A 26,062-nucleotide genomic window follows, 5' to 3' on the forward strand; every position below is an offset into this window, starting at 1 on the left:
AGTATTTAACCTCAGAACAAGCTTAAAACCAAAATTCTTTAAAAATTACAATAGTATCTGTGAGATAAAGAGAACAATTTTCTTCTTGTTCAGCATCTTCCAAACTGACAAAAATGCGGGACTTGATTTTTAAGTTCTTCTCCTGATAGGAAGTCCTCTTCCTGGAGATTCATATTAAAACAGAGTAGAACAATGGTTAAAATGCCTTATATTTTAATTATTTGCTCAGTTCTTTACCCACATCCCAAATCATGCAATAGAAATCTAGTCTTGCAGTTTGGACTAGAGCATTTCTTTAATGCTTGTGTCCTTCCCATCTCTCCTCATGAAATGAAACTGAAAGGTAACAAATACAACACAAACACTTTCCCAACCTATGATCATGTGAAAACAGCTGCCAAAAAGACAGCATTAAGAATTTAGCAAGACACAACGCAGGTTAAGACATTTGCACAAACAAGAATACTCATGATTTTAATGTTTAATACTACTTATTGCAAAGGTTTTAAACCAGTCTGTAATTAGCACCTAGCAAATCACTTCCCTGGAGAGCTTTTCCACATTTGCTTGCAGAGCCTACTCACTCGTTTCTTGTATGCAGCCAACAAACAGGAATACATCTACTAGCATGGTAAGTCTTAATTCTATTTCTTACACTACCTCTTATTTACTAAATGTGATCAAGCGGTTACATGTGAAATAGTCACTATAAACTTTAACAACACAGTGAGTATGCAGCTTGACATTTTTATGCAAGGACTTGTTTAAGTAGGTATATTACAACCCCTCAACTAAATCACAATCAGAATCCCTCATTGTTATGTAAGCAGAATATTTTCAGGTGGACCTTTATAAACCGGTTTAAGAATGACTGGTGATTTAAACTTGATTTGGTACAACATTAGCATATGTTTTGCAGAATACTGCAATGAAAATGTCGTTAACTTCAGAACACTTGAAGACCACTGGAAAATGCTTCTATTCGTATCATACTATAAATATTTTCAAATACTATTAAATGCATGAAAGTCTCTTTCAATACAGAAATCTTTCAATACAGAAATTCAAGTGATTCTATGGGAAGAAACCTATATAGATTTTCCTTTTTAAGTTCGATAGTTTTGTTGCCTTAAAAAAAGTAAGTAAAGAGATGTGAAAGGGAAGGCTAAATGGGAAGAGCTCTGAACTCCACACACACATTGCTCCAGGCACTGAATCAAACAAGAGGAAGTGGTACTACAACTCCATCCACAAAAAGGGATTGAGTCATCCCTTTCATTGGCACTTTAGTGAAAAAGTTTGGGGGTTTGGTTTTTGGTTTTTTTAAGAACTATTCACAATTACTACAGAAGTTTCTCATTTTGTCTCCAACAAAAAGATTTGACTGGGAACTCAGTTATGCTCAGCTGCATAAAAAGTAAAAGATATATTAAGCAACATGGCCCATGCTGCTGCAATAGAGAAACTGCTTTACCAAAAACATTTTAAATCATTTTAACGTGGAACTAAATATGGACAAAAGCATAAGGAGTTGATTAAGACAGATCATCATCAATTCCCTTTTCAAAGGCTGGAACAATTCACATCCTCTTGTTCTTTAAATTACTCTACATTGCCATGTATAAAAGTTATTATCACTATTGGTACCCACTGAGCAACAGTTCTGATAGTTTAATAAATAATACCTAACATCTTAGAGTAAATTAGTGCTGCATTTCTATGTCTGTTTACTTTGTCTTGGCTCTTCCTGGACTTTATTTCTTGTATATTTTCTATTGAAAAGATGGCAATTATTGATTTAGTATATCTGTCACATCCAAGATGAATATTATCTCTTGCTTAATCTAAACCAGCCCAGTTGTAGCCTTCATTTTTTTTCCCTGGACATACTTTTAAAAGGCATATTTCTTACTTCAAGCAAGAATATGTATTTTTTTAAACACATTATTTACGTTTTTTTAACTGTACTCTCCTTCTACCACACAGTTATTAATTAAAACTCTTACTGAAACAATTTTTAGTTACCTAAGGAAGTGGGTCTCAAGTAGTCAGTCTTTTTCCACCAACCGCTCCTCTTAACAAGTAGCTTTAGCGAGCTGGAGATTTCAGAGATACAACGCTCCTAAAAGTTTTGGGAGAATGGAGACCTGAGCAGAACAAGTTCAAAAGAACAAGTCCATCATCCCACTGGCCAAAACACTGTGCTACAAGTTCAACAGTTCACAGCTCCTTACAGCCTGCTGGCTGGCTGACCTGTGCTCCCATGGCTCCTCTGGGCTCTGCCTTTGCAGGGTATTTGCCATTCAGGTTATTTTCCCCATAGAATATTGCTGGTTCCCAACCAAGCGGGCAAGAGTGAGCACATATACATGTTGAAGTTCAGCACAGTTCGGGATACAGGACACATCCCTGAGAAAAAGAGATTACTTGTTCCCCTGCATGTGTTTTTCTCTCCATTTTATCTTTATCTTTACTGGATTACTTTACTTTGGATCAAAAGCAAAGAGCTTTCCTAATGTTGACAGAAATTCGTAAGTGCTTTTTTCCCTTTAGTCTTGGACGTACATGCCATATACTATTAAAAGTTAGATGGAGAGAGAGAGAAAATAGAAACATGTTCCCTGTACTTGGTCTACAAGATGAGAAAGTTGAGGGCCATCCCATCCAGGCACACAAGCATTTTTAACAGAATAAGTGCGTTCTCATGGTATTGTGAGTATAAGACACAAGCACCATAATGGATTTAAGTAGATGTTTCAATAACCATGTCAGCCAATAAATACATCCATAAAAGTCATGCTCTACAGTTAGGAACAGCTGCCCTAGAACATACCAGTAACTACCAATCTTCAATCTTCTGCAGACAGAAAGGCAGTTGAAGTTTAAAAGAATACTGAATAATCATGACAAAATAATTATCCTTTATTATTTGTATTTTAAGACTAAGTAGTAAGGAAAACTATGAACAACTGAGCTCTAAAGACTGTTATTTCCACTTTTACCTCAAGTTCAAAGTACTTTTTCAGACGTTTCTGCAAGTTTCGTTCAAAGAGAACACATTTTATTTTAAAATTCTCCACAAATTTTAATATCTGAAAATGTGATTAAAATTCCAGTCTATACATTATATTCGGGATTTATAATGAGATTGGAGCAGCCTCTGCCCAAAGTTTTACTGGCTGAAATGGAGAAGTTAACAGCTTAATTAAATCTAAAGATCTCAATATAGGAACAGTTTACTGGACAGCATTATGGGATGTGAATTTATAGTGTGGTACCTCTTCCTTATTAACAGCTCCTGCATACACACTTCCACTGCAGCAAATCTCAAGTAGCCTACTTTGTGTGAACTGCCTTGTGTTCCCTGCACATGCCACAGAGTAGGACTTACTATGGAAAGTTAATACATACAAAGCTAATACATAGATTACCTTGTCATAAGTTGCTACCATGTACAGAACTTCACTGTATTGACTTATTTTCAATCTTAGTGTTGAAGACTCAACTGACAGACAAATGATTAGTTTTAACCCTCACCTTACTAGTGCTAAACTGAAGAAGCTGTGGTCCCAGATCAGTCAAAGCTGGTCTCACTGCTGTCAGGATCCCAATCCTTTTGCCCTGCCGCAGCCACCAACTCCCAACTACTCCCTTTGCCTTGGCTGCAGGACTTCCATGGCTATGAAGCTGAGTCGAGCTAGTTCTGCATGTTCAACCAGTGACAGACTAACTCTTGCACTCCACTCCCACAAACAAATGAATGGTTCCCAGAAGCTACCATACAGCAATCTAGCACCAAAGCAAAAGAGGTGGGGTTGTGCTACTAGGGGTGGGAGAAAAAGGAAGAACAGGGCAGGACGAGGACTGCGCCAGTAGCCAGTTTTGCTTAGGCTGCTAAAAGAACAAAGGTCAACTCCACCAAATCCACCTAAGCCTCACAGGACTTCTCATATTTAGACAGGTCTATAGTAACTGTAAGAACATAATTATTATTCAGATATAAAGCAGTTTTTCATATTTACACATTACAATTTAAAACTAGGAACTTTTAGAAAAGTTTGTTGTTTTTTTTTCCACTTGCCTCAACCATTTTTTATAACACATCACAATCCAGTGATCAAAACTTTATAGTCTCTCACCTCATGATACACTAATGCAGTCTTTCTTCCAAATGTGCCTTAGATTAGTGACCCAAAATGTCAATAAGTATCTTGAAAAGAAAGTAAGAATTCCTATGGAAATAACTGTACAAATAAAACCATACACAGACATCTTTGAATGAAACTTTTTTGAAGGCCATGGCATTGTCCCCCCAAAAGAGCACCAGATAAAAATAGTAAGGCATAACACCTTTCTCGGTTTTGGAATGAAACCAGGGAGAGACTCACAGAATATGGGAACTCAAGGATATTAATCTGCTAAATCTAGTCTTCTCCCGAAGTGCTGTCTGAAGTAATTTTATGAACTAAACTAAAAAGAACAGCTTTTTTAAAATTATTTTTTAATTTTTTTAACTAAATAGAAGGTTTCAGTTTGCCTCAGCTGGGCAAGGTGAAACTCAGGGACTTCCTGATTCACTGTCATGTCTTGATATTGATGTTTCAGCTTTTTTTTTTTTTTTTTTTACTGCCACCTTACAAAAGACTTCGCTATGCCCTATAGGCTGTCCAGACAACATAAAAATAAAAATGAATTCACTTTGTCAGTAAATACCCAATAATATTAACTGAACCAACTGACAATGGTTACTGTAAAAAAACAGCTAAATAGAATTAGAGAATGTGAAAGCAATGTCAGAAGCTCTAGCAGAAAAAAACTTCTTCCTTCCTAACAAACTAGAGCTCAAGGCAGGACGAATAAAAACTTTAGAATATTTCTACTGTGTGTGGGTGCTAAAACATGATTCAGACATCAGGAACTGAAGTTGTTGGATAATTTAGTTCTTCATTCTGTTACAAACACTGACCTCCTCAAAGCAAGTAACCAGGCAGCATTTTGAAAAGATCCACTTTCAGTGTTAATCCTGCAAAAGATCAATGAAAACCAGATTCTGAAGTATCAGCCTGCCCTAAAGGGGGAAGTTGATTATTGCTATTTGCATTTTCAGCAAGGCAACAACTGAACATGTTTAACTTTCACAGCTGAACCTGCCAATAAGGTATGCTAAAGAAAATGCAATCAGGCCACAAAAATGGAAAAAGCAAGGGGGTGTATTTAAGGACAGGTAGAAAAAGTATACATGCGGTATGCAAAACAATTATATGTGATTTAGAAGTTACAAATACCAAAGAAATAAATAATATTCTAATTAAACTGAAAAAGACACTATTGGGTAATGCCAAGCAATAAAGTTCCTATAACAAGCTAAAGAAATCAATGCAATAACACTATAGTGGGCCTTGCACTGTTGTGCAAAAACAGACGTTGCCATACACAGAAGTTATCTGCATTACTTGAAGATTCTCTGATTTCACCATGACCTGGGGCAGACAGGCAACTTATCCATGCTCAAGGAAGTCCAAAATAAAATTGTGAGCGAGAAAAAGAGCCAACAAAAATAGGGTACAAAGATTCAGCACAAAATAAATTCAATTTGACAAACTATGATAAATGGAAACAATACATTTTCAGCGATGGCTACCTTGTTTCAAATATTGTTATTGACAAACTTTAAAAAAAAAAACAAACAAACCACCCAAAACAAAAAAAGTGACATCTCGGGACTTTCAAGTGATTGACTCAAGCTATGCCCAAGCTTAATTCTGACTGGCTTTTCTTGTGTGAATATATTTTTCCACTGCTTATTTTTGGTTTTTGTTTTGTTTGGTGGGTTTTTTTGTTTGTTTGTTTTTATTCATTTATTTTATTTTATTATTTAAATATTTTTTGCAATACACCTACTGACTATATCCAGCTATTCCTTTTCACTAATTCACTAAAGAACTAATCCAGTTCTGTCCCAGCAACATTATCTTTCTTATCATTCTCCAACTAGGATGAAAACTGAAGAGAACAAAGCCATGCACTACCGTCTACAGAAGAGGAATAAAAAAAGTAAAAAAAATTAGCATGTTCATCAGGACCCTCTCTGCAGCTCTCCATAAAAAAAGTGAATACAATTCTCTAAATTAGGAATCTGTTTTCAACCGATCCATAAACTTCCATTCTTCAACTAGCATTTCAGACTTTTACAATTTTGCGTCTCTTTTTGATATGCTACATCAGATATTTCTGTATGACTGATACTTGGCATGCAGTCACACTTCTCAAAGAGCACTCAGCAAGAAAAAGTTAAGGACTCCGCACAATATATTAGGACTGCAACAGGTCTAAAAAGAGATCACAAAGTGTATTTAGAAGCTGATGAATTAAGTCTTGATTAATTAAAAATAGGCTACAGAATTTGTGATCCAAATGGTAATATTTAAAACTAAGAACACTTATTTTAACAAGCAGGCATGAATTATGGCAGACTTAGAACTAATTAATTTCACTAAGGTTACTATAGATCCAAGTTAGTGTAGACTTGACCAAAATAAAGGCAGTATGCAATTATCTCCAATACGGCCCAGTAAAATTATTAGCTTGATGTTTAAAGGACTACTAGAGTGTGATGACTGAGCAGCATTTAGAAGAAAAATAATTTTTGAACAAGACCTTTCATTATGTTTATCAGTAAGAACCGTAATAGTAAAGCACAAAATTACTACAGAGGGCAATATCATCTGTAACATGAAATACTGTAATAATTCCATAATTCTTATATCAGCCAGATGAGATCATACTTCAAAACTCTCCGCTAATTCAAAAGCTAAACAAAAAGAAGTTCTGGGTTCTCAGTGGTTCTTCAATGGCTGCCTGAATAATTTCTGCTTACAATTCAGAAAATATTTTAATAATGGCCAGTTTCACAGTCAACTTAGAGCTAAAATTCAAGCTGTGTTTTTGACTTCTGAGTCACCTCAACAGGCAGTTCTTACAGGAAGGGTCTGGTCCTCATAGTACATGACTATACTCTTTGGAAACAAAGTACAATAAAAAGAAGATTTAAAGAAACGGGATATGGATAAGCATAAGTGTAACCTCACAAGACCAGCGTGGCTTTTTTGTAATAACAAAAATATGTAGGAAATCAAGATTTTAATTATTAAATTATGCTGGTATACAGCTGAAAATATATAAGAAACGAAGGTCTGAAAAATAGAAAAGGCCATTTTTATTGAATTGTCTTTTCAAGACATAGCTGAAGAAATGCAGATCCTTAATAGAAACTACACCTGACTCAAAAGTTCCAAGCAGAAAATACATAGAGAGTAGCAACGCCTTAGCAAAAAACACCTATATGCTTGCATCTTCCTCATCTCTCCCTTGGCACCAAGTTATAGCTATTCCTGGATAAAAGACACTGGGTTTGAGTCAAAACAAAGGTCCATCTATGTGTCCATCTACATTCTTAGGGAAATTCCAAACGGAAAAAAGAAAAAAGTAAAACTACAACATTACTTACTAAGTATCTTCTATTTAATAATTGAAATTATAAATTTAAGTAGACTAATTCCAGACATCAAGGTTCCTGCGATGTTACTAGTTCCACAGGTCTAAATAACCAGTTAAGTCTGGGGGGGCAGGGGAAGAAGGTGGGATTAATGAAAGCAAGAAAAATGCATGTTCATGAGAAAACAGGAAAGATATCATGACATTCCAACTTCCTGTATTTTTCTTTCTAATCTTGAAATGTAATCCACAATGAGAAGACAAATGAGAGATAATTGAAAAGGCTTTGGTTCTGAGCACAAAACAGAATGTGTATTTAGATGGCCAAATATTTGCAATTCAAGAGAAAGATCATCAACAAAATTATTTAAGCATGTAATTTTGACGAAAAAGTCATAAGTACATCTGATTTAATGCATTCAGTGTATTGCTACTTTCAGACCATAATGGTTAGCTAATGGATTGATTACAAGTTCTTCATGCAATACCACAGCTGAAGACTAATAAAATACCCTGTGCACAAAGAAACATCTTGGAAATGCCACGGACTAGCACCACTTCAGTTATTATTGCTCTGAAAAGCTCAGTAATTGCAGTTCTTCCTGGAAAAAAACAAAACGAGCAGAATCGGAATATCATTTGGAATGAGGTACAAAACGAGATGAGATCTGGAAAGCCTGTCACACAGACTTTAGAAGATTCAGCTATTTGTCAAGGAAGATACCCTCTTTGTTTCATGGAAAAGATCAGAATATAGAACTTTTTAGTCCACAAGAATGGAAACAACAGAGGACCCTATTACAAAAATACCAACCCTTGCAATAAACACTGCAGAACAAACTAAAGAAGGTAGACTGTGAGAGGGCTGCAGTTGTTGGACCTGAATTGGCTCACTAGGCCCACCAATGGATGATGTTGGAGATGTAAAAAGCTCCTAGCTAAGAAAAAGTCTGCTTTTCAATAACCATTTCTAAGAGGTGGAAAAGAAAAGAAGAAAAAAAGCTGACAAATATGTCAGGACCTCATGGGAAAAATCTATCATGTTTTATTGAGTATTCTATTCAGGGGACAAAAAGAGAGAAGATTCTTCATACCTGTTTTGAATGAATAAAAACAATTTATCTAAACATATACCAAATAGCACTCTTCTACAATTCACAAAAATCACACACTTCAAAACTAGTAAGTAGGGAAGAAAAAACTATGAAAATATTTGAAAACTTACAGCCTTAAATTCTGTGAAAGAGAAGAGACCAATATTAGCCTGGCACAAAAATCCTGCTTTTCCTTGTACAAAGGCTACACCACTTAACCACTCTCCTCCCTCTTCGTATCTACTTTGCAGAGAAACTTTTTTTGCATCCAGTGATATGTTCTGAATATTTTGTCTGTGGCTGTGGGCATTTTATGTATCCAAAGTAAGTAAAGGCTAACACTAAGAACAAATCCAGTATCTTTATTATTTTGTTTACTTGGATTTATACATAACCCATCCCCTTTCTGACTGCAGTAGTCTACAGTGGCACAGGGGGCAGCCAGATAGGAGAGCTAAGCAGAACAAATGTATCCTTGCTACAGGAAAAGGGAGTATTCCCTTCTTGAAGGTTTGACACTGCTGTCCCCAATCTGTGTGCTTGTTCTGGAACTCATCTGACCACAATAAGATAGTTCAATTTGCTAACACAAGGGGGAAGGGGGAAAAAAAAATTTCAAGCAAAACAGAAAGAAAATAAATAGTTATCTTCTGGGTCAGGCAAGTGAATTAACTTCTCATGTACTTAGAAAAGTACAAGAGCCACTGTGGCAGAGCAGTACAGCTATGCGGTACCAAAACCAGAGAGTGAGTAACTGGGAATACTCCATGAAGAAGCATTAACCTACGAGAACTGCTAGTTAGTCTCCTTAACATTCACCTACTCCCAAACCTACTTCTTATCACCATCTAAGAGCCTGCATGATACGCCTCAACTTCAGTGACAGAGCACTGTATACTTTCCCAAACACAGGTCTCCCTCTCTCAAATCTAATTATGTCAGCAATCTACTAAAACATCTTTGTAAGTTTTATTTGAAACTTCTAGGACAAGCTGCTTTTGACACATTAAATGATAAAAAAATTGCATATATTTAAAATATATGGGTTTTTTAGAAGGTCAAGCAAAATTTTAATTAAAAAGGTTATTCTAAGTACAAATGCACCTGTAAAATAGAAAGTCTCCCAGCTTTCTGAGGGTACAGTGAGAGAAATTAAACTATAAGAGTGAACCAAGTACTAGCAATTTATTTCAATATTTTTTATGCATGTGTAACTGTACAACAGACAGATACACAAAGTTGTTTAAACAAGTAGTTTGTACTCTCTTCCCACCCTAATTTAAATGCATGGGTGATGCTACAGTTTAAGTCACGTGATCACACACTATTTTTCCCCAGGACACCTGCCTCATTGAACGGACTGGATGGACTCTGATCCAGGGAAACATCAGCATTGTGCACTGAAGGAAGCTACTCTCTGTAGACCAGTCCATTGAAAATGTGTAGACGCACAATGATCAATATTAGAATGGAAGGAATGCTAGCATTCGGTGAGAGTATTATAAACCTAATAGACAAAGAAAGACCCCCATAGGCTCACTCAGCACACTGAATATGTGTACCTTAAAAAAGATAACACACATTTAACGCTAGCTCTTGGCCAGCAAATTTGAAGCTCCATACCCCAGTAACAAAGAACTTTCTTCTCTCAAATTTCAGACAGTCTCCTGGTCCATATCTCCTGGTATGGACAACCATATCAATTTTTACTACATTATGTAGCATGTTCTTCAGAGAGGGGGAAGTGCATGCTACTGTGTCTTTTGACAACCTCATAAGTGCTAGAAGCAGATAGGAGAATTTCTGCAAGTAAATTCTGATATCTGCATGGATTCCATGACTGACTCCACTGTTCAAAATTTTCTAAAGGAAAACTAAAATTTCACAGATTTTCTTGGCTTTCTAGCTAAAGCAAAACCAATCTGTTTTACCTCTGTTCCATTCTGCCTGCAAAGCTAAGAAATGCAGCGCTAATATGGAAATCGTCTTTTTAGGAGACTCAAGGAGATACTAGTGTCAATATACATTAAATAACTTTTTCCTGCATTTGCAAGAACTGGAAATGGTACTTCAAATTAAATTTGTGCAGCTATTCATACCTCAGGCTTCATTTCAGTCATTCAAGGATGTTTCCCAGCTCCCACCTACAAGTGAACACAGACTTCTCCAGTTCACTTTCAGAACTTGGCTCTTTTCTGGATTGTATGTTATCAACAGAATTGTTAAAAAACTCTGCCTGCCAAGTCCATTACACCTGATGAAGCACAACAGAGCAAGAACCCATTCTTCTTTACAAAATTCAGTTAGAATAGATATGGGAAGCAGTCACCTGTCAAAAAAAAACCCAACAAAAAAAAGGCACTACCACGATAGAGTAAGTTTGGTAATAACTTTTATGTCAGAATGTTTCCCTTTAAAAGAATTAAAGAAAACATTTTTATCTGATCAATTACAAATAACTTTTAGATTCTTGACATTTTGACAAAATTCTGTGTAGCCTCAGGTACACTATTCTCTTCAGTCAAGCCCTTCTGACCTCCTTCAGACAAAAAGAAAAAAAAGCCAACAATAACCACAAAACATTTACATGAAAGTGACAAAGTGTTTTTAAAAAAATAATCAAACGGTAAGGGGAGATTTTTTTGTGGCATTTATGTTTAACTTTTTTCCCTATTAAATAAAAATTGAAGTCGAGGACCTTCCATACTAACAGAGTTTGACTCCAGTAAGACAGACTTCTCAGCATCTGGACATAAAGTAATTCCCAGAGGAAATTAGTAACAGGAAATCACAGCATATTTAATCATGTCTTCGTTCAGTTTACAAAAACTGACCTGTCGGCACATACCATTTTACATAGGCAAACCCAAGGCCAAGAACACTATCACAACGTCTTGAACGGAATTCCAAAGGAGAAAAAGATGATCATTGCAACGCTACAGCAGGCTTTATTCTTTCAAAGTCGTTAAATGTTTTACGAATACCTTTGCTTTAACAGGAAAGAAAATAATTTCTTCAAAGCGCAGAGCAGTGGATGCTGTCTGTAACCCCAAGAACGCAATTCTGATACATCTTCAACTCACGCGCAGAGCAGCTACATCTCATTTTTCCCGTAAAGCCGTACGAGCAGATGCACTAATCGTCAGCTCATCTTAAAAACGCTTAAAATAACGCCCCAGCGGCTGGTAGTCCGCGCACCATCCTTACTCCCGCCAGCCCGAGCACGGAGGGAGGGAGGGAAAGCGGGAGGGAGGGACGGAGGGAGGGGAAACGCGAACACCACCCACCACCACCACCACCACCCCCCCCCGCCTGCAGCCGGCGGCGCACGCAGGAGCCTTGGGCGGGGGAGGGCTCCGCCGCCCGCCCCGCCGCCGCCAGCTTCCCCTGCTGCAGCGCGCTTCGCTGCTCGAAAATCACCATCGGGTTTTTGTTAGCTTAGTAACCCGTTCGTCTCCGCGCCGGAGAGACAAAGTGGACCCGCGGCGCTGCTGCTCGCCATCGGGAACAAAACCCCCGTTATTTTAGGTTTTCCCCGGCAAAAACGTCAAGAACGAAAAGATCACGCCTTCAGGGGCTCGTTTTTGAACGCGGCAGACCACCCTCGGTGGGCGAAAATACGCAATAGGAGAAAAGACAAACCCGACAGATACTCTCCATCACCCTTCTCGGAAGACATTGTTTTAAGGGGACGGGGAGGAGACACCGCATCTCAAAGGAACGGAATCACCGATTTTTAAATCTGGAGGAACACGCCTCCTGCAGCCCCGGGGCAGCGTGTGAAGCAGGGGCAACCGAAAAAAAATTAAACCTCTGGAAGCCTCCGCTCGAGTCATGGAAATCCGCCCGCGGGAGGGGAAGACAGCGCAGCCCCGGCGCCCGCGCCGCAGCGGCCGGCCGGCCGGGTGGGTGGGTGGGTGTGCCGGCGCCCCCGGCCGGGCGGAAAGGGCCGGAGAAGGGCCGGGGGACACGGACAGCGGGATCGGGCAGCGCCGCCCGCATCCGGCGTGCGCTGGCGAACGGAACGGAGGGCGGGGGCGCGGAGCAGCCTCCGGAGCCAGCGGGGACGGGGGAGGGGGACCGGGCTCTGCCCAACCGCGCTACCGCCCCCTCCGCCGGCCGCAGCCCCCGCCGCGCGGCGCCAGGTCCCGCCGGGCGGGGGCCGCCTGACACAATAGGCGCCGGGACGACGGCGGGGCGGGCGAACGGCGCGACCCCGGCCCCGCTCCCCGTCACGGCTCCCGCCCGACCCGCGGCCGGGGCGGCAGCATCCTCACTCACCCCTTCGAGGAGGCTCGCCGCGCCGGGGAGGGGCCGTCCCTAGTGCCGGTGCTCACTGAGCCGGCATCCCGGCGGGGCGGGGGCGGGGCGCTCCGGTCGGTGTCCCTCTGGCAACGGCTCCAACGTTATTCCCCGCACATAGCGGCTCACGGGCAGAGCGGGGCAGGGCACCGCGCAGGCGCCGCCCGAGCTCACACAATGCGGGGGGGGGACGGGGACGGGGGCGGGGCGGGCCGGGCCGTGCGCAGCCGCCGAGGCCCGCGCGGCGCCGGCGCCGCTCCGCGCCTGCGCCGGGGGCAGACAATAGCTGTCGCCGCTCCCGCCGCCGGGCGCCCGCGGGCCAGAGCACGCGGTGGCGGGAGGTAAACACCGCCCCCGCCCTCCTCCCCGGCCGCCACGGAGCCTGCGCCACTCCCGGCCGCGGCGGGGCGGGGGGCGCCGGGGCCGCCGCGCTGCGCGCAGGCGCGAGTGCGGCCGCGATCCAACAACAAAGGGGAGAGACGAGGCCGCGACCGGCCTCCCGCGGCCGCTGGCGGCGAGCGGGGCGGCCGGCGGGGACTCCGCCTCCCAAGGCGCCCCGCGCCGCGCCGCCTGCCGGGGCTGGTAGTTTGGTTGGTGGCGCTCCCGCGCGGCTGGGGGCGTGGCGGGCCCCGCGCGCCGCCGCGCTCGGCTCTGGCGGGTAGCAACGGCCGACGCCGAGGCGCCGCGGGGGGTCCCCGCCCGCGGTGGGGCAGGGGCGGCTCTTCCGGGAGCCCGCGGCCGTGGCGGGTCGAGCTGCTGTTACCCACCAGCGTTGCGGGGCCCCGCGGCGTGGGGCAGCACCGGCTGCTTCCCCTGAAGCCGGCGGCGACCACCTGATGCGGGCGCCCCGCGGGGAGCCCGCCCTGGAAGAGTCCCTGGAGCGGTACCAGCGGCGCCTCCGAGGTGAGCGGGCGCCGCCGCGGCAGAGCGGCGCGGGGTGAGGGCGGGCCGCTGCTCCCGCCGGCCGCTCTCGTTTCAGCCGCTGCCCGGTCCTGCTGGAGGGCTCCGCCGGGGCGCCGGAGGACGCCGAGGAGCGCTGCGGGCCCGTGGGCGGTGTGGGGCCAGGGGGCGGCAGGGCCGGGGGGGCCGGCGCTGCTCTCGGCAAGAGTGAAGTTGCTTCTGGTCCTCCCTCAGCCCGATCGCTGGTGCGGTTAACGCTGTCAGCGTAGTTATCTGATCATAACTTTGGTAGGGCTGCTGCCTTTTTTTGGTGGATTTTTCTTTGATTCGTATAAGGGTTGTAGCTGTCACTGAAACATCAAATTCTAGACACGGTAAAGAAGAGGGAGAAAATTGATTCGGACGAGAATTACTATTTCCCATGTGTCCTGGTTTGAGCCAGAGGGCAGCTGAGCCCCACACAGCTGCTCGCTCACCCCATCCCCCTTAGGAATGGGGAGAAGAAACAGCAAAAGATTCGAGACAAAGCCAGAGAGGGATGACTCTCCCGTTAGGATCATCTGCAAAAGACAGACTTGTTAGGGGAAGAAAAAAGAACCTCAGTGTAATTCTAACACCACCACCACTTAACAGAGTAGGACAGTGAGACATACAACTACATCTTAGAAACACCTTCGTCCCAGACTCAGCTTTGCTCATAATTACCTCTTCCTCCCCCCTTCTCTAGCGGCAGGGTGGGACAGGGAATGCAGTTACAGTCAGTCTGCCACTCCTTCACCCTCACGGGGAGGACTCATCACACTCCTCCTCTGCTCAAGTGTGGGGTCCCTCTCACGGGAGACATTTCCTCCGTGAACTTTCTCTGACATGAGTCCTTCCCATAGTCTGCAGCTCTTCCCAGACTGCTCTAGCATGGGTCCCTCCTGGGTGTTGCAGTCCTCCCAGTGCCAAACTGCAACAGTGTGGGCTTCCTGCGGAGTCCTGTCCTTCTTTGGGTGCACCTGCTCTGGTGTGGGGTCCTCCACAGGTTGCAGGTGGGCATCTGCTCCACCATGGACCCCCATGGGCAGCAGGGGCTCAGGCTGCAGGGGAGTCTCTGCTCCGGCACACCTTCCCCCTCTTTATGGTCTTGGTGTTTGCATAGTTGTCCCCTTCACAGCCTAATCATTCTCTCAGGTTCCCTTTCTTAAATATCACAGAGGTGCAGCCACCATCACTTATTAGCTTGGCCTTGGCCAGAGTCTGGTCTGCCTTGGCAGTGGGGGAGCTTTGAGAAGCTTCTCACAGGGGGCCACTACTGTCGCCCCTTCCCCCTCTACCAAACCCCTACCACACACAAATGCAACATGTTCCACCCCTTCCCTCTGTGAATCACATATCTAAGAATTATCATTAAAATCTGCATTCTTTACACAAAATAGTATTCACAAACATCACTCACATCAACACAAGAGGGTGCAAACTGATTCTAAGGAGAGTGATTTTTTTCCCATGTCATAAGGTGTTTTCACACCTGCTGCCTGACAGCACCTTAATCTTGTCAGCTACCACACCTGGGCTTTACCAGCCTTCAGGCTGCCTCTGACTAGTCAAGGTAAGAGTCCAAATTCTGAAGAAAGACAGTAGATAATTTGTGGATGCATCAGCCCACTTGGTGTTCAAAAGTTGCATTCTGGACACAATGCCCACCCATCACATGTTGTGACACTAGTGACTTAAATGTATAGTTCCAATAAAGGAAACATCAGTGCAAAAAGATAAAGCAATGGAAATATTTTTAAATAGCTGCTTGATACTCAATCCTTAGCAAGTATTTTATATTTTCTTCTCAAAATAGTATCACTTCTTTGTGCTAAGGATGGATTTTATTTTTTCCAGAAGATAGAACTCTGAAGAAACTTTTCCTGTAGATTAAGTAGGCATGTGGATGTGACTTAGCACTTGCAGGTAGAACAGTTAAAATGACAAATATCCCAGCATCTCTTCATATGCATAGAGTTTCCTTTGTGATATGTAAAACTAATTAATAAAACCTTGTGAATTGCCACATAGACACAGGTGATCTTAGTACTGTATTATCTTTACATTTTCTGTGAATAAGTATGGAAAACCACTAGATAATTTTCCTGTACTGGATTTGAACTTTCATGGGGGCAGAGGATCTCTGCTATGACTTATTGACAAAGGAGGAGTGATAAATTAGGGTTATAAAACTGTAGATGAACACATATGATTTTTCTGCTTAATAAATCTTCTCATGGCAATATGTTTCTGCTTCAAGACAAATGTTGTCACTCACAGAGATGTAGCTTCATTTAGAAAGGCCATACTTTAAAGCGTTTTGTTCATTTCTGCTGCCCTAGTATAGGCATAAGTACAAGCTCTACCAGTATGTTGAAAATTTGGTGTATTTCACAAGACATTTATTTTTAGAGTACTTGTGATTATCTTTTATGTAGAATACTTTTTCAGCCTTGTTTGCTTGCTTTTATGTGGATGTGGGAAGGGGCTATACTGTTCCTGAAACATAAATTCAATGTCTGCTTCTGTGGTAACTCAGTGGTTGGCCTGCCTTTTCATTTTAGTGAAGGCTAGTCAGCGCTGGCATTTTGGGTTACTGGCAAGTTCAAAAGGTAGCATGTGGGCAGAGGAGAAGGCAGATTTCTTCTCTTCCTCCTCCTCTAAGGAGATGTGTTGGTGTCTTTAAATTCTGGAGTGTGCAGGCAGCATGCTGTGCTTGACATCCATCTTGCTGGGGCATCCAACCACCGTTGAATAGTGTTCATGTTGAGCTGCCTGGACTCCCTTTAGAAGGTGTTGTTCTCAGCTTCCTTAGGCAGTAACAGCAGGTGAAGCCAAAGACCTTTGGTGTCCAAGCCTACTATGTATTCCCTTAGTTTCAGGATGCTTAATACTTCTTTATGTAAATGTTCTTGTGCGTGTGTGTAGTTGGTAAGCTTGGTAAGGACTTTATAGTTTGTTCATTGATTCAGACCAGACTTTTACTGAAAATACGCTTTTGTAGCATTTTGCAACAGAGCTCTAATTTTCTGATATTTCTCTTAGGCTCTTTGTGCATTTCAAATGTTCCAATGGAATTTCTCTTTCAACGAGAAAATCTGGGTGCTTGGGGACTGTCATGATATCTTCATAGTTGTGATGAGCTTTTAGACTTTTGATATGTGAAGTTTTGAAGAATGCCTTTGTACCAAGTTATCTGGACATTGTAAGTAACCTCTAAATCTCTTGTATGTTCAGCGGACCTTTCTCAAGAATTTTACATCTTGGGCTGTTTTAACTGCATATAAGACTACTATTAGAGCTCACCATATCTAATCATTGGATGCAGGTATTCCCTTCATACAACTTACTTTCATTTTATGTATTTCTGACTGTATCTCCTTAAATTGAATCCATTATATTTTTTAAATCATTTCAGAACATGACCTTCTGGTGGCTGTTTCCCTTTCCATGCCAAAATACGTTTGATTTCATACATTCAGGGGTGCCTCTCAGTGAGTAGATATCAGTAGGGTATTACCACAAACATAACCTCAATGCAGAGCAATATAACATCAGTTTTATTATGTTTCTTAATGAACCCCTTTCTTAATGATATACAATTTTTAACTCCGTTGACCCGTACAGCGTTTCTCACAGCCTTACCAACTCTTAGGAATTTACTGTAGGAGAATCAGATCATTGTTACTCCCAAAACTGTCAAACCTAATTCCTTATCTATTGTTCTTACATAGTTATACAGCTTGAGATTTTTCTCCAAATTCAGATCATTCCTGTCGTGGATTCTGGAGTTTCAGGTGGCATGCCTTGGACATTTTTGGATATTTATGAAATATGGTGTTCTTAAACTGCCTATAGTGCTTGACATTATCTGGACCCAGGTTGATAGGTGGCAACAGGTTTATCACCACTTTTGCTGGAGATCAGAAGAATCACTTTACAGCCTTATTAAGTTTGATGGAAGGGTGTATAAGTTGTCAAAGAATAATCGGTTATTTCAGTGCATCATCCTTTGTTGTGGCACAGGAGCCGGCTGTTCCTGTGTGCTGGAAAACAAGCAGGCAGGGAAGGAGACCGGCCTGGCTAAACAGGGACCTTTGGCTGGATCTCAAGAACAAAAGGAGAATCTATTGCCTTTGGAAGAGGGGGCAGGTCTCTCAAGAAGACTATAAAGATGTAGTGAAGTTATGCAGGGAGAATATTAGGAGAGCCAAAGCACAGCTAGAGCCCAATTTAGCTATAGCTGTTAAGGATAACAAAAAATCTTTCTATAAATTCGTTAACAGCAAAAGGAGGATTAGAGAAAATATCCCTCCTTTACTGGATGCAGAGGGAAACATGGTAACTAAGGATGAGGGAAAGGTTGAGGTGCTCAATGCCTACTTTGCCTCAGTCTTTAGCAGTGGAACTGGCTGTTCCCTGGACACCCAGCCTCATGAGCTGGGAGATGGGGAGGGGAAGCAGACTGAGGTCAGCACAGCTGAAGAGGAGGTGGTCAGAGACCTGCTGCACCAAGTGTAGCAAAAGTGCAACCTTGGATGCACACAAGTCTGTGGGACCGGATGGGTTACACCCAAGGGTGCTGAGGGAGTTGGCAGATGTGCTCACCAAGCCGCTGTCCATGATTTACCTGAAATCATGGCTAACTGGGGAGTCCCATTGCACTGGAGGGTGGCAAATGTGACACCCATCTACAAGAAAGGCAGAAAGGACGATCCAGGAAACTCTAGACCTGTCAGTCTGACCTTGGTGCCAGGGAAGGTCATGGAGCAGGTCATCTCGAGTGCCATTAAAAGTCATATAATGGACAACCAGGGGATCAGGCCCAGTCAGCATGGGTTTATGAAAGGCAGGTCCTGCCTCACAAACCTGATCTCCTTCTACGACAGGGCAACCTGCTTATTGGATGAGGGAAAGGCTGTGGGTGTTTTTACCTTGATTTTAGTAAGGCCTTTGACACCATTTCCCACAACATTCTCCTGGCAAAACTGACTGCTTGTGGCTTGGATGAGCACACGCTTCGCTGAGTGAAAAACTGTCTGGATGGCCGGGCCCAAAGAGTTGTGGTGAACGGAGTTAAATCCAGTTGGCGGCCAGTTATGAGTGGTGTCCTCCAGGGCTCGGTTTTGGGGCCACTCCTGTTTAACATCTTTATTGATGATCTAGACGAGGGGATCGAGTGCACCCTCAGTCAGTTTGCAGATGACCCCAAGTTGGGTGGGAGTGTTGATCTGCTCGAGGGTAGGGAGGCTCTGCAGAGAGACCTGGACAGGCTGGAGCCATGGGCTGAGCCCAACTGGAGGAGTTTCACTAAGGCCAAATGCCGGGGGCTGCCCTTGGGCCACAACAACACCCAGCAGCACTACAGGCTTGGGGAGGAGTGGCTGGAGAGCTGCCAGTCAGAGAGGGACCTGGGGGTGTTGATTGACAGCCAGCTGAACAGGAGCCAGCAGTGTGCCCAGGTGGCCAAGAAGGCCAATGGCATCCTGGCTTGTGTCAGCAATAGCGTGGCCAGCAGGGACAGGGAAGGGATCTTATCCCTGTACTGGGCACTGGTGAGGCCACACCTTGATTCCTGTGTTCAGTTTTGGGCCCCTCACTACAAAAAGGACATTGAATTACTTGAGCATGTCCAAAGGAGGGCAACGAAGCTGGTGCAGGGTCTGGAGCACAGGTCGTACGGGGAGCGGCTGAGGGAACTGGGGGTGTTTAATCTGGAGAAGAGGAGGCTGAGGGGAGACCTCATCGCCCTCTACAGCTACCTGAAAGGAGGGTGCAGAGAGCTGGGGATGAGTCTCTTTAACCAAGTAACAAGCGATAGGACAAGAGGGAATGGCCTCAAATTGCGCCAGGGAAGGTTTAGACTGGATATTAGGAAGCATTTCTTTCCAGAAGGGGTTGTTAGGCGTTGGAATGGGCTGCCCAGCGAGGTGGTGGAGTCCCCATCCCTGGAGGTGTTTAAGAGTAGAGTTGTTGTAGTGCTGAGGGATATGGAGTAGTTGGGAACTGTCAATGTTAGGTTAATGGTTGGACTGGATGATCTTCAAGGTCTTTTCCAGCCTATAATAGAAGATTCTGTAAAGGGAGAAGACTGGTGCACAAGGAGCCCAGGTGTTCAGTAAACTGAGTCTGGTGGCTAGAGGACAGAAAGCTGGACCAAAAACCCTAAGACATACTTGGTCTTAGAGCCCAACAGAGAGGTTCTGATGAAGTAGCAAAGGTCCTATAACAGGGCTTTTCCCAAACAGTGTAGACCTCATATAATGAAAGTCTTTAATGTTGTGTGTAATACAGAGTTAAGAGAGTGGTATTTGTACAGTTGGGGTTATCTGCTTACTGTGTAAACTTTAACACAGTTGAGACTATTTCAAATGAACCTCAGGTCTTTAAGAGATAATAACATTTCTAAGAAAAAGTTATTCTCAAGGGAATAAGGCATTTTGTAAAGGAGAGTAAGTGCTGTGCTATTGTATTCATGTTAATAAATAAAAATTAGCAGACATAGTGTAAATGTCCAATGGGCTGTCTGTGACACCAGTGCCAAGAACAGATGTGATGGCTTCTTGTTACTTTCCTCTTTTCTCCCAGCAGCAATAAATATATGGAGAAGACTATTTAGAGTGCACTTCTTTGTTTCTAGCATTCACCTGGTTCCTTGAACAGACAACTGTAACCTGTTTTTTGATGTTCAATTTCCTGCTTATTTAGTAAACATCACTGGCTCACTTTTGGACCAGCGTCAGTATAAGAGAAGGAGCAAAGTAGGGAGAGGCCATTCTTTTTAGGTACAGTGCCTGATATAGGTATCTTGTAAAACTACTCTGAGGAAATACTGAAATTATGTTCTGTATTGCACTTCATTACCAAGTGCAGTGTCCTATGTAATTTCAGAGAATGAAGAGGCAAGCTGTAAGACAAACAGATTAAAATATAAGACTTCTACAAATAAAGTTTCACTTTTTGGCTGCTTTATGTGACTCCAAAAATAAAATAGGAGGGATATGAAATCAAAGCCTTCCTAAGAAAATTAGTATGTGGCCCAGTTACCAGCTCTCCAAGTTAGCTGTGACACTGAAGCAGTTAAGAAGTAAATGGTAATCTACAATTGTAAATTTTTGGATTGGCTTTTTATTTTTATTTTGCAATTGTTTCTAAATATTTTCCTGAGCAGAGCACATAATGTTCATTTAAGGGTGGAGAATCTTTCAGAAGGAACTGGGAAATGCTTGGTGTTTCTCACATGAGGATCTCTAGGCCTTTGGCATGTGCTTTATGCTCTGCAAAAGGGGCTGGTTTAGGAACACATTACAATGAATGCTGCAGTTCCAGAGAACAATTTCCTCTTAAAAGATGATGAATTGGTAAAAGCTGTATTGAAAACCCTCTATTTCTTAGATAATGAGAAACAACAGCGAAGACCAAGAAACCAAATCAAATGGATGCACAATTCATTATTTTGAATGTTACTAGAACTTTTTGAGGCCTGTCTAATGACCAATCTGGTATAACTTGTTATCGTTGAATGTTTCCATTTAAAATCCTAGTAGCATAGGTAGCAATTGATAGGATGTTTTCAGTCTCGAAGCTGTCATGTAGTATATTAGTAGCATGGTAGCATACCTGTGTTTGGCAGCCAATGAAGAAGAATAACTGCATATCAGAATGATAAATACATTAAATTGCCAGAAGGCAAAGGCAAGGATTAAGCAGAAGGGAGAACCGCCCACTGTAGGAGAAGATCAGGTTTGAGACCATCTAAGGGACCTGAAGGTGCACATGTCCAGGGGACCTGATGAGATGCATCTGTGAGTCCTGAGGGAACTGGCGGATGAGGTGGGTAAGCCACTAACCATCATATCTGAGAAGTCACGACAGTCCATCGAAGTTCCTGCTGACTGGAAAAGGAGAAACATAACCCCCCATTTTTATAAAAAGAAATAAAGAAAATCTGGGGAACTAGAGGCCTGTCAGTTTCACTTCTGTGCTTGGCAAGATCATGGAGGGATTCTCCTGGAAACTGCTAGAGAATGTGGAAAATAAGGAGGTGATTGGTCACAGCCAACATGGCTTCACTGAGGGAAAATCGTGCCTGATAAATCTGGTGACCTTCTGTGACAGTGTTACAGCACTAGTAGATGAAGGAAGAGCAACTGATATCATCTATCTGGACTTGTGCAAAGCTTTTGACACTGTCCCACATGACATCCTTGTCTATAATTTAGAGAGTCATGGGTTTGACAGATGGACCACTCCAAAGAATTGGCTGGATGGTCGCACTCAAAGAATTGTGGTCAATAGCTTGATGTCCAAGTGGAGAACAGCGACAAGTGACATTCCTCAGGGCTTGGTATTGGGACCAGCGCTGTTTAACATCTTTGTGGACAACATGGACAGTAAGGGATTGAGTGCACCCTCAGCAAGTTCGCTGACAATACCAAGCTGCGTGGTGGGGTCAACATGCTGGAGGGAAGGGATGCCATCCAGAGGGACCTAGACAGACAGGAGAGGTGAACCCATGTGAACCTCACGAAGTTCAGCAAGGCCAAGTACAAGGTCCTGAACATGAGTCAGCAAAATCCCAAACACAAATACAGCCTGGGCGATGAGTGGATTGAGAGCAGCGCTGCGGAGAAGGACAGGGGGATTAGTGGATGCAAAACTGACTGAGGCAGCAATGTGTATTCACAGCCCAGAAAGCCAACTGTATCCTGGGCTGCATCAAGAGAAGTGTGGACAGCAGGTCAAGGGAGCTGATTCTCTGCCTCTGCCTCTGCTCTGGTGAGACCCCACCTGTAGTCCTGTGTCGAGCTCTGGGGCCCCCAACCTAAGAAGGACATGGACCTGCTCGAGTGGGTCCAGAGGAGGCCATAGAGATGATGAGGGGGCTGGAGCACCTCCCTTATGAGGACAGACTGAGAGAGTTGGGGTTGTTCAGCCTGGAGAAGAGAAGGCTCCAGGGAGACCTTATAGCAGCCTCCCAGTACTTAAAGATGGCCTACAGGGAGGGTGGGGAGGGACTCTTTACCAGGGAGCATAGTGATTGGACAAGGGGTAACGGTTTTAAACTGACAGAGGGTAGATTTAGATTAGAAATAAGGAAGAAATTTTTTACTGTGAGGGTGGTGAGATGCCCAGAGAGGCTGTGGCTGCCCCCTCCCTGGCAGTGTTCAAGGCCAGGCTGGACGGGGCTTTTGAGCAACCTGGTCTAGTGGAAGGTGTCCCTGCCCATGGCAGGGGGGTTGGAACTGAATGATCTTTAAGGTCCCTTCCAATCCAAACCATTCTATGAAATTCCAAGAATGTCCAAAACACAACAAAAAGTTAAAAGCAAATTCTCAGTTCCAGTATTTATAGGCAATTATTTGGCTGAAATGCTGCCCCAGAAGAGTTACATGATGTGCTCTTTCTAAGTATCAGTAGAAAGAAAGTCAAAGTTGACATACTTTTGGACAGTAAAGTTTTCTTTAAATAGACATTATCTTTCTGTTTAACTAGTCTAATTGTCTGTTTTCTCAGTTATTGTTTCACATTAATTTTATAGTGTTTTCAGGGGTTTTTTAAGACCTGAAAAATCAGTGTAATTCCTTCTTCTCTAAGTTTCTAGGGCTGTTTTATGACTGGGAACCACGGGATAGCAGAAAGTGACCTGTTTGTTGAATTTATACTAAGTAGCTTCTAGTCATCTTCAAGTAAACATTATTAGAATTGGATTGATAGCTTTATATGATGGACTTACGGCAAATTTTTCATACAGTTGTAGTTTTTCTTCAATTTATGTTGCTTAACACTTCTACCAGCTGAAGCTATTTGCTATGTCTTTCAGGCAGTTTTGTTGTTTTGGATGGTTGGTTCCTTTGCTAAGCTCTCCATTAGCTCCCGGAGTATTTTCTATGGCATTTCTGAATTCATGAATGAGGTAGCTTTGGTGCTTTCATTTAAAGGAGTGCTCTTTATAGACAGTCTTGGGCAGTGTCTGAAAAAACATCTTTTGTTTAGGCAATGCAAGCACAGTTCAATGCTTTCTCTGTTTTTTTGTTTCCACATCAGTGGCAAATTGTTCTTGAAATGATTTCCATCTCTCCATACCCCCCGCCTCGCCCCCCAGTTGATTACTACTTTGAAAATACAGCTACTTCTTTCATGTTGTATTTTACTTCAGAGTGTCCTCATTCTAGTTGTTACCTTAATTTTTTTTCTGACAAGTTGAATGGATCTGTAGTGTGTCTCCAACATAAATATGTTGTTCAGCTGTAGTACTTACATTCCCATATAAAAAAAACATTCAAACAATAATATTTAAACAAAGATACTTCTCTGGAAAAAGGATACCTATACTGTATTTTCAGGAATACTTAGATTTTGGAGTTACAGTGTGTACAGAAAATAACCAGAGTTATCAATGCTTCTTTCAGGACAGAGGAGTATCTTTATTCAGCATGTAGAATATATGGCATGTGCTGTTTGAGCATTAATGTTTCAGTCGGGGCCATATTGGTTTTGTCTAAAGCATTATGCTTAACAGAACTTAGTCTAGTCCAAAGTTGCATTCAAATTTAGATGAATTGAGGGTTACCTCCTTGTACCTAGAACAGTATGGTCCTGGTCCCAGATTAGGATTGCTGGTTGCTTCTGACTCTGAAATAATAAACAGTAATGTATTTGTTTCTAACAGGTGTTTGATCAGCTCTGTCATTTCTGAGGCATTAGATATCTGCCTGTCCCTTATGGGAAGTACTGCCTGTGATTTATACATGGTAACTGACAACTTGACAGCATTTTTGTGGAGTAGTTACTTTTTTTTTTTTTGATGTATTGGGTTTGACCCATCAGATTTTATTGCTACCTTGCCATTTTTCATAATTATCTCAGATCCTTTAAACACTGAAAACCAAAGAGCTTTATATTAAATAATTATTTTTTAAAAAAAGTTTTAATTCAGATAAGTTCAATTTCATTTATATCCTTAGCTGTTCCTATAGGAAATAGCACATCAATGAAGTTTTATCATATAACAGAAATATATGATCAGATTTATTTGTGGAGTCAATGATGATTGAATTTTAAATGTGTAAATCACAGTACTTCATGCAAGCACTTTTCTGCAGTATGTTTTTACTGACGCCATTTCTATACGGTGCACTATTATAGGAATAGCCTGGCTGAAAAAGTTAGGTTGAATGTGTGAGCATTAAAAAAATTAATGATTTCTAAATTCATTACAAAATTATCGTGTTGTCTTTGAGTGAAGAGAACCTTGGTGTCTAATAGTTTGCATCCACAGAGGTTCTTACTACTGCTTTTATATTTAAAAATAATATGTTTACATTGGCAGAAACAGCTGTAATCTTTCCACTTGGTAATGTGTCTCTTTTATCCTCGTGCCCAAAATTATGTCCCCTATTTAGGAAAAATACGTTGTAAAGTACTTTGTCCCTTTTACACATCCAGTTCAACTCTTACTGAAGTAGATCTTATCTCTTCAGTGACTAGTGAAGGTAAAGACAGACTCTCAGAAACTCCTGACTCCTAGTTTCCCAATGGTGAGTATTTTGTTTGTGGCAGCAGCTTTCGTAATTTGGAAATTGGCAAGCTTTTAATGAACTTTGGCAAATATGTGATGAAGCTTTCAAAAATGTGGTGATGTTATTCCAGAGGCAGCAAAGTGTAGTCAAGAAAAGTAGGCATCAGTGTGCCATTGATCATGATTTTAACGTGTTTCACTACTTCTGCCCAGTATAGTTATGGAAGAAAAGGACATAGTGTAAGAAGATCTATATTGTCTTTGAGGATAAAGTGCTTATGTTCAGAAGCTGTAATACTGCAAAGAGAGAGAAGTTCTGGGAAAAACTGTGTGCAGGCATGTTTGATTTTCATGTGTTGTTCTTCGCTGGCTATGGAGCAAACATTGATACTCTGGGGTTCTCTGACAGTGAATGAGGAAATGAAGGAATTTTATTGCTATCAGATGACACACCACATAATAACTTAACTGACATTGAACACCTCTTGGCAACAACTAGTTGCAACATAGTTTACTAAATATTTAAGCCATTGCAACAGTGAGATACTTCTACCATTTCTCAATTAGCTCTCCCACCCTCACAGTATGTTGCAATGCTCAAGAATGGATGAATAGCTTAAGTATGCCAATAGAGAAATATTTGACCTAAACCCCTGGTTTTTGAGTCATTGCCTTGTGAATTGTATCTGGGTTTATTATAAGAATTGAAATATTACTATTTAAAATGTGC

At 42.3% G+C, this 26,062-nt stretch overlaps 2 protein-coding genes across 8 annotated transcripts in view; one reads left to right on the plus strand and one right to left on the minus strand.

Annotated features, from left to right (window-relative positions):
* The window catches only part of CEP170 (centrosomal protein 170), a 103,729-nt gene extending 90,712 nt beyond the window's left edge, over positions 1 to 13,017 (minus strand). For all 5 annotated transcript variants that reach the window (XM_074896849.1, XM_074896848.1, XM_074896847.1 and 2 more), the window contains exon 1: positions 12,870 to 13,017. The gene's annotated coding sequence lies outside the window, so the exon portion shown is untranslated. The remainder of the gene's footprint in view (positions 1 to 12,869) is intronic.
* Positions 13,018 to 13,181: 164 nt separating this feature from the next.
* SDCCAG8 (SHH signaling and ciliogenesis regulator SDCCAG8) overlaps positions 13,182 to 26,062 on the plus strand; it is a 123,300-nt gene continuing 110,419 nt past the window's right edge. For all 3 annotated transcript variants that reach the window (XM_074896852.1, XM_074896853.1, XM_074896854.1), the window contains exon 1: positions 13,182 to 13,793. In XM_074896852.1, the coding sequence (XP_074752953.1) occupies positions 13,727 to 13,793 (67 nt within the window). In that variant the 5' untranslated portion in view covers positions 13,182 to 13,726. The remainder of the gene's footprint in view (positions 13,794 to 26,062) is intronic.

This window comes from Athene noctua, chromosome 1 (assembly GCF_965140245.1).
Source record: "Athene noctua chromosome 1, bAthNoc1.hap1.1, whole genome shotgun sequence".
NCBI lineage: Eukaryota > Metazoa > Chordata > Aves > Strigiformes > Strigidae > Athene > Athene noctua.